This window comes from Chlorella variabilis, assembly GCF_000147415.1.
Source record: "Chlorella variabilis unplaced genomic scaffold CHLNCscaffold_1, whole genome shotgun sequence".
NCBI classification, from domain to species: domain Eukaryota; kingdom Viridiplantae; phylum Chlorophyta; class Trebouxiophyceae; order Chlorellales; family Chlorellaceae; genus Chlorella; species Chlorella variabilis.
Genome location: NW_005435087.1, coordinates 2,090,419 through 2,097,282, shown reverse-complemented (window position 1 = coordinate 2,097,282; position 6,864 = coordinate 2,090,419). Strand labels below are relative to the sequence as shown.

Genomic DNA, 6,864 nt, shown 5'->3' with positions numbered 1-6,864 from the left:
GCCTGCTGAGCTGCGCCGATTAGCCCCCCCTACCGGCGTCCCTTCCTCTGCTGGCCTGACTGCCATCACGGGTCGCTGCTCTTGCCCAGCCATCCATCCTCCACTTCGGCAGGCTGGGTGAGCCAAGGTCTGGGTGGATGGCAGCGCCCGCCCCGCTCCCAGCCCCAGGCCAGCAGCTTGCAAGGCCGCACTGCTGGCCTGCCCAGAGCAGCCACCCGTGATGGCAGTCAGCCCAGCAGAGCAAGGGACACAGGCAGGGGGGGCCACTCACCGCAGCCCAGTAGGCAGACCTTGTCCAGAGGTGCCTCCTTTGGGATCTTGGCCACAGACACCTCATGCACCACGGTGTACTCTGCGGTACAGTGGCGGTACAGTGGCGGTACAGCAGCGCAAGAGGTGGAGCGGTACCGCAAGAGGCTTGCAGCGGCACAGGTGGCAGGAGGAGGGAGGCTCGGCAGGGTGGGGCATGGGAGAGCACCGGCCTCCCAACCCAGCCGCAAACAGCAGCCGCAGCCCGGCGCTGCTGCTGCTCCCGTCCCCTCGCCTGGCCGCACCCGAAAAGGTGGAGGTGCCCATGAAGTGGAAGAGCGGCTTGCCGTCCAGCGTGCGGAACCGAGGCTTGTCGTCCGCCTTCATCACACCCTTGCCGGTGAACGCACGCACTGCGGAGCGGGCGCGGCAGGAGAGGTGGCGGCGGCGGCAGCACGCGGCAGCGGCGAGCGACGCGAGGGCGGCACGCGGCCCGCGGCGGGGGCAAGCGGCTGATGCCGGCGGCATGGCTGCTCAGCGGTCGGGATGCTCGGGACAAACTGGCTGCAGGGAGGGGGCGCTTAGGCGGCCCCCTGCCCCTGGCCCTGCCTCTGCCTCTGCCCCTGCCCCTGCCTGCCCCCTCACCCGAGGTGCACAAGTTGGACTTGGGGTGCTTGCAGAACATGCAGTCCCCGCAGTAGGCCTGGTAACAGGGGATGACGTGGTCTCCCGGAGCCACGCTGGTCACCCCCTCCCCCACGCTCTCCACCACGCCCGCCGCCTCGTGGCCCAGGATGCTGCGGCAGGGGTGGGGGGGCGGTGCCTGGTTGGCAGCTGGCGGTTCGGCTGCTGGCGGTGGTTGCAAGGGCGCGCAGGAGGGTGCAGGCTGGGCGCCGCTGGGCAGCGGCAGGCGCGTGCTGCAAGGCAGGACCCGCAGGGCTGTGGCTGCCGCCGCCCGCAGCCTGCCGTGCGGGCCTCCAGGCACCCATTCCATGCACACGCCCTGCCAGAGGGGCTGGCTGTCAGCCGGGGGCCTGCCCTGCCGGCGAGGCGGGCGCACCCACCAGGGGAAGAGCCCCTCTGGGTCGAGCCCATCCAGGGTGTAGCTGTCGGTGTGGCACAGCGCGGTGGCGGCTATCTTGATGCGCACCTCGCCCGCCTGGGGAGGGTCCACCACCACTGTGGTCACCTGCAGGGAGGCAGGGGTGGTGCGCATGCGTGGCGGTGGGTGGCGGGTCGCGCCGGGGCCCCCAGGGCTGCCTGTGCACAGAAGCAGGCAGGCAGGCGGGGGGCGCACCTCTAGAGGCTTCTTGGCCTCCCAGGCGATGGCCGCCTTGCACTCGATGGGCTGCCCGACCGTCTGCGCAGCACACAGCACGCGGCAGGCGGCGGCGCGGCGTCCCGGCGGGCGGCGGTGTTGGCGGGTGGCGGCGCGGACGGTGGGCGGCGCGGCGGCGGCGCCGCTGGCAGGCACGCTGCGCGGCATGCCCGCCGCGGGGTGCAGCGCTGGCACGCGCCGCGCGGGCGCCGCTGCCTGGCACTGCGTCTGGGCGGCCGCGCGCTGCATGAGTGCCAGCGGGCGGCGGCGGGCGGCACCCGCCATCAGTACCCTGGCCGCCTGGCGCAGTGCCGGGCCGGTCCATCAGGCTGGATCGCCGGCGGGCGGCGCTGTTGAGGCTGAAGCAGCCCCCAGCAGAGAGCAGCAACGAGGGCGATCGCGCGCTCACCGACATGGGGTTCTCTCCCCGTTACTGCGGCTCTCTGCCAGAAAATATGCCGGGGACCGAGATCTGACACACAGAATGCCTGAGAACAGTCCGCATGCCTACCGAAGGAGGGGAAGAAGGCAGCGAGCGAGGTTTGCCTATTTTCTGACAGGCAGGCCCAACTTGGCCCGCACCAATCGGCATTCGGCCCTGTGAAGGCAACCGCCTGCCTCAGGGCACACTGTTGCCCACCTTTGTCTGTCTTCGCTCCTTCAGCGAGCAGCTTGGAACAACCAGCAGCTACCGATCGAGCACGCCACTTTGCACAGCAGCAGATCAGGCAGCGGCAGAACAAGGCCGGCGATAGCCGCCACCGCTAACGCCACCGCCACCGCCACCGCCGCCGCTCGGTTCCACAGTGCTGCTCTGTGGTGCAGCACATCAAGCAGCGGAAGAACAAGGACTCTACCGCCGCTGGCCGCCGCCCGGTTGCGCAGAGGCAGCCATGTTTGGGAGCAGCCCTACCCCATCCTTTGTCGACTCGGTGCAGCTGGGCCCATCGCCGCCCACAACCGAGCTGTGCGACCAGCACATGGGCCCGGTGGACTGTGTGGACGATGCCGGCATCACGATAATGGAGCCAGGGCTGCTCAGGTGGGCCAGCAGCCCATCGCCTGCGCCGCTCTCCCGCCTCCCGCCAGCCCGGCTTTCCACCCCGCCTTGCCCGTTCCACCACCCCGCCTGCGCTTGCGTTGGGCGCAGGGACTTTGGCGGGCGGATCAGGTTCCACGGGCAGGCCATGACGGTCAAGTGCTACGAGAGCAACGTGCTGATCAGTCAGCTGCTGGACTCGCCAGGGCACGGCCGCGTGCTGGTGGTGGACGGCGGCGGCAGCCGGCGGTGAGCGCCTGCTGGCTGGCAGCCGTGCAGGCCTGGCACCGTGGGGGGGTAGGCGCCAGCGCCCCTCCTCACCGCCTGCTCTCGCTGACCCCGCACCGCCAATCCTTGCGGCTGCGCTCCCTCTCCCCTGCGCCCCTTGTCCGCCGCAGGTGTGCGCTGCTGGGCGACCGGCTGGCGGGCCTGGCAGCCAAGAATGGGTGGGCCGGCGTCATCGTCCACGGCTGCGTGCGGGACACCGCTGCACTGGGGGAGATAGAGGTGGGGATCAAGGCGCTGGCGCCCTGCCCCCTCAAGTCCAGCAAGCGCGACCCCGGCCTCAAAGCGGTGGGCTGCGGGGGCTGCCCTGCCGCCTGCCGGGCACGTGCTGGGGCTGGCTGGCTGCCGTGCGCCAGTTGTGGCTGTGGTGGTGTGGCTGTGGTGGTGCGGCTGTGGTGGTGGTGGCTCAGCCCAGGTGCCTGCCTGCCCACGTGCCTGCCCGCCTCCCCGCTGCGCCGCCAGGTTCGCGTGGTGATTGGCGGGGCGCTGGTGCGGCCAGGCGACTGGGTGTATGCTGACGAGGACGGCGTGCTGGTCAGCAGGGAGGCGCTGCCGTACTGAGCAGCCCTGGCGCTGCACTCGAAGAGCACCCCGGTGCGCATGGCGCCGCCGCCGGGGCAGCCAGCCCCAGCCAACATGCCGGGCAGCAGTTTATTTTGGCGCGAGGCAACAATCACCCGCGTGTACACTTTTGTGTTTCTACATGTCCCATCCAGCCTTTTTGTAGCCAGCCTTTTGATCGCTGTTTCCTTTTGACTGTCGCCCCTTGAACTGCCTCTGCCCCGCCCCTTGCCGCCTCGCGCGCTCCGGCATTTTTGCTGACCGCCCTGGTGGAGATTTTGACATTTGACAAGCTGCGATCCTGATTCAGGAGGCAAGTGGCAAGTGCATCTGGGAAAAGCAGCGGGCAGGGGCCCCAGCAACCATGGCAGGCCCTCATGCCGAGGCGAGGCGCTTGATGAGCCGCTTTGTGAACACCATCTTGCGCTCCTGGGACCAGCCTGGGTTGGCCTGCGAGGGGCAGCGGCGGAGGCATGCATATTCAGCGGCTGGGCTGCCACCTACATCAGTCACTTCGCAGCCCCCAGCAGCCACAGGCTCTCGGCAATGGAGGGGACGGGCGCCGCCGCCCAGCGCCAGCCCCCCAGCACCCGGCCCGCCTGCTGGCCTCGCCCACCTGCAGCACCGCTATCCGCTGCTTGGCGGCCGCATAGTGGGGGTGGTCCCGCGGCAGCGCCTTGTCTACCAGCGCCATCAGCCGCCGCTCCTGGGACAGGTGGTTGGGCAGCACGGGCGCCGCCGCCTGGTGCGCCGCCGCCATCATCTGCTGCACCGTGGCCTGCTTGGCCGCCTCAAACTCCTCCTCGGTCTGCGGTACGGCGGTGCAGGGAGGGGCAGTACGAGTGAGCGGCACCGTGCACGAATGGTGTGCGCGTCGCTGTGTGGAACAACATCGTTTGCCGGCAGCCCGGCCAGGCCCCGCGCGCCTCAACCCCCATCTCAGGCCCTGCTCGGCATTGGGTGGCTCCGCTGTCGCAGCTAGCGACAGGCCGCGGCAGGCTCCCCGCTGGCGCCCCGCTATGGCCATGCTCACCATGCTGTGCTCCTCCATCAGCATCTCCTTGCTGGCATCGATCTCCGCCTCAACCTCCTCCCGCGGCGGCACCGGCGCCACGCGGCGGGTGCCGCGCAGCTGCGGCCGCGACCCCAGGCTGGCCATGATGTCATAGTCGGGGTCCGCATCGATCTGCAGCAGGCATCCAAGCGGCAGGCACCCAAGCATCCAGGCGCACAGAGCGGCGCCGGTCAGAACGGGGCCGGCGGCGGCAGGCACGCGCGTGGAGTGCGGCTTCTTGCCAAACGCCCCAAGCCGCCGCCAGCCCAGCCGGCCGCGCCCTCTGCGGCTCCAAGACAGGGACGGCCAGGCTGCCAGCTGCGTACGGCCCCCGGGGGCTGACCAACGGGTGCCTGCCTGCCCGCTGCACAGCTCAGCATGTGGGCAGGCCACGAGCGCAGGCACGCACCGCCGCCGCCACCGCCTCCTTCTTCTCCACGTGCCGCTCGTCGGCGATCAGCGCCGTGGCCAGCCGGTCCAGCAGATGGTTCTGCTCCTCGGTGTCCATGCTGCCTGCGGGACACGGCGGCAGGCGCGAGCGAGCCGCCAATAAGCAAGCGGGAGTGAAGCGAGCATACGAGCAACAGGGAGGGGGATGGGCACGGGATCCGCCCTAGGCCCTGGCAGCAGGCGGCCGCGTGCCGCGGCCTGGCAGCGCAGGAGCGGGGTGGCCCCAGGCGCGGGGTCTCACCTGAGGAGAAGGCGCGCCATTCCTGCGGCGTCACATAGTACTTGAGCAGCGCCAGGTTGTCGCTGTTGGCCAGGTCGCCAATGTCGGTCACAAGGTCCTGCGAGCAGGCGGGGTGCGTGGCCCGGGTTGCAGGCGGCGGCGAGTGAGCAGGGGAGGGGGCAGCGACGACAGGCTCGGGGCGGGGCGCAGCAGGGGGGCCTCACGCCCCCTCGCCCTGCCCTGCTGTCCATCGCGCTGCCAGCAGCCCAGCGCCAGCCGCTGGCGCCCTGGGCAGCCCAGCTGGGCGCAGGCACACGCGCGCATGCGGGCCCGCCGGAGGACCTCTGGCCGGGGGTGGGCCGCACAAGCCGCACAAGCCAGCGCGGCGCGGCGCTTCCAGGCGGCGCGGCGCACCCTGATCGGCACCGCCTCTGCCTGGGGGTCAGCGGCGTCCCTGAGCGCATACTCAAACTGGGTGATGATGTCGTGCGGCGTGTCGAGAAGCTCCGCAGGCAGCGTGACCGACGCGTCCTCCACCTCCACCAACTCATTCCCCTCCTCCCCCTCCCGCCGCTGCTGCTGGCCGCGGCGCCAGGGCTGCCGCGCGCGGCGCTCGCGGTCGCCGCGCGGCGGCGGGCGGTCTGCCAGAAGCTGCGACATGGCGCCTGGCTGGCGCCCGGGCGCGCCGCGCCCGCCCTCGCCGCCAGGCTGCCGTGGCTGCCACCGCTGCGACTGCAGCCAGGCAGGGCGGCAGGAGAGATGTTGGTGTGGGCGCCAGCAGGACACCGTGCTTGGGCAGCATGTTGACTGGATGCTCAGCTGCTGTTAGCAGCATGCCAGGTCTGCTGAACCAGAGGGGAGCAGCAGGAGCCGTGCAGGCGGCGGCGCAACGGCGGCACCTCACCGCCAGCAATCCACCGTCCTCCCCGCGCTGCGAGCCCCTCACCATGCCTCCTGGGGCTCGAGGGCCGCTGCCTGGGGCGCGTGGTCCGCCATCGCCCCTCCCTGCTCCCCTGCCACGGCCGGCTGGCGCTGCTGGCGCGTCTGCAGCGCTGCTGAATTGCTGCACTGCTCCAGGGGCTGCGCGCTCTAGCTGCTGCACCCAGGGCAGCGCCCTCCTGCCCACCCTGCCTAGCTGCGAGGACATGGCGCCGCCCAGAGGTGGCAGGGGCCGAGCTGCAGTTCACGAAGAGATGGAAAGTGTTGATGTGCGTGCCAGCAACGCGATTCGTCCAGGGTTGTGGGCCCAGGCCGGCACTTCACGCGCAGCGCCCGTGGCGTCGCCGCCTCGCCCGCCGGTGCCCAAGCACCTCACTCCGGTGCAGGGCTCTGCTCTCCTGGCATCTCCAGTGACACACATATGGGGCTTTGCTGTTTGCATTACATTGGCCACCATCGCATCATGATGGTGGGTGCGTGTTATGCTGCATGGCAAATTGGGTTGTGTGTGTGTGGTGTGCGCACCGAGTGAGGACCCGGGTCAGAGGAAGAAGAGGGCTCGGGTGGGTACAGGCATTGCTGATACACAGTTGATAAACGCACATTCCTGTGGCTGCTGTGGGGTGGGGTCATGTCAGGCGGCGGGCGCCACGCGGGCACCCAGCCGCGTCAGGGTGGAGCTGCCGGGCCGTGCGGCCGCCCCTGGGCTGCCGACGGCACCAGCAGCCGCCTGGCCGCGCCGGGCAGGA

The 6,864-nt window shown here is 70.6% G+C and overlaps 3 protein-coding genes across 3 annotated transcripts in view; 1 reads left to right on the top strand and 2 right to left on the bottom strand.

The window, feature by feature from the left end:
• Positions 1–1,816, bottom strand: part of CHLNCDRAFT_133453 (hypothetical protein) — a gene marked incomplete at both ends in the record, with an annotated part of 3,036 nt that extends 1,220 nt beyond the window's left edge. The window contains 6 exons of the mRNA XM_005851816.1: positions 272–352; positions 555–662; positions 895–1,046; positions 1,314–1,438; positions 1,547–1,609; positions 1,688–1,816. Coding sequence (XP_005851878.1) covers positions 272–352; positions 555–662; positions 895–1,046; positions 1,314–1,438; positions 1,547–1,609; positions 1,688–1,816 — 658 coding nt within the window. The remainder of the gene's footprint in view (positions 1–271; positions 353–554; positions 663–894; positions 1,047–1,313; positions 1,439–1,546; positions 1,610–1,687) is intronic.
• A 644-nt stretch (positions 1,817–2,460) lies between these two features.
• On the top strand, positions 2,461–3,452 carry CHLNCDRAFT_133452 (hypothetical protein; the record flags this gene model as incomplete). Its single annotated transcript, XM_005852149.1, has 4 exons — positions 2,461–2,609; positions 2,718–2,855; positions 3,005–3,179; positions 3,354–3,452. The coding sequence occupies 4 exons, from the start codon at positions 2,461–2,463 to the stop codon at positions 3,450–3,452; spliced, it is 561 nt and encodes a 186-aa protein (XP_005852211.1).
• Positions 3,453–3,827: 375 nt separating this feature from the next.
• CHLNCDRAFT_133451 (expressed protein) lies at positions 3,828–6,125 on the bottom strand (the record flags this gene model as incomplete). The annotated part of the gene is made up of 7 exons (XM_005851815.1): positions 3,828–3,902; positions 4,069–4,260; positions 4,486–4,638; positions 4,916–5,019; positions 5,198–5,294; positions 5,591–5,908; positions 6,081–6,125. 7 exons carry the CDS (start codon positions 6,123–6,125, stop codon positions 3,828–3,830), a joined length of 984 nt encoding a protein of 327 aa, XP_005851877.1.
• Between the last annotated feature and the right edge of the window lie 739 nt (positions 6,126–6,864).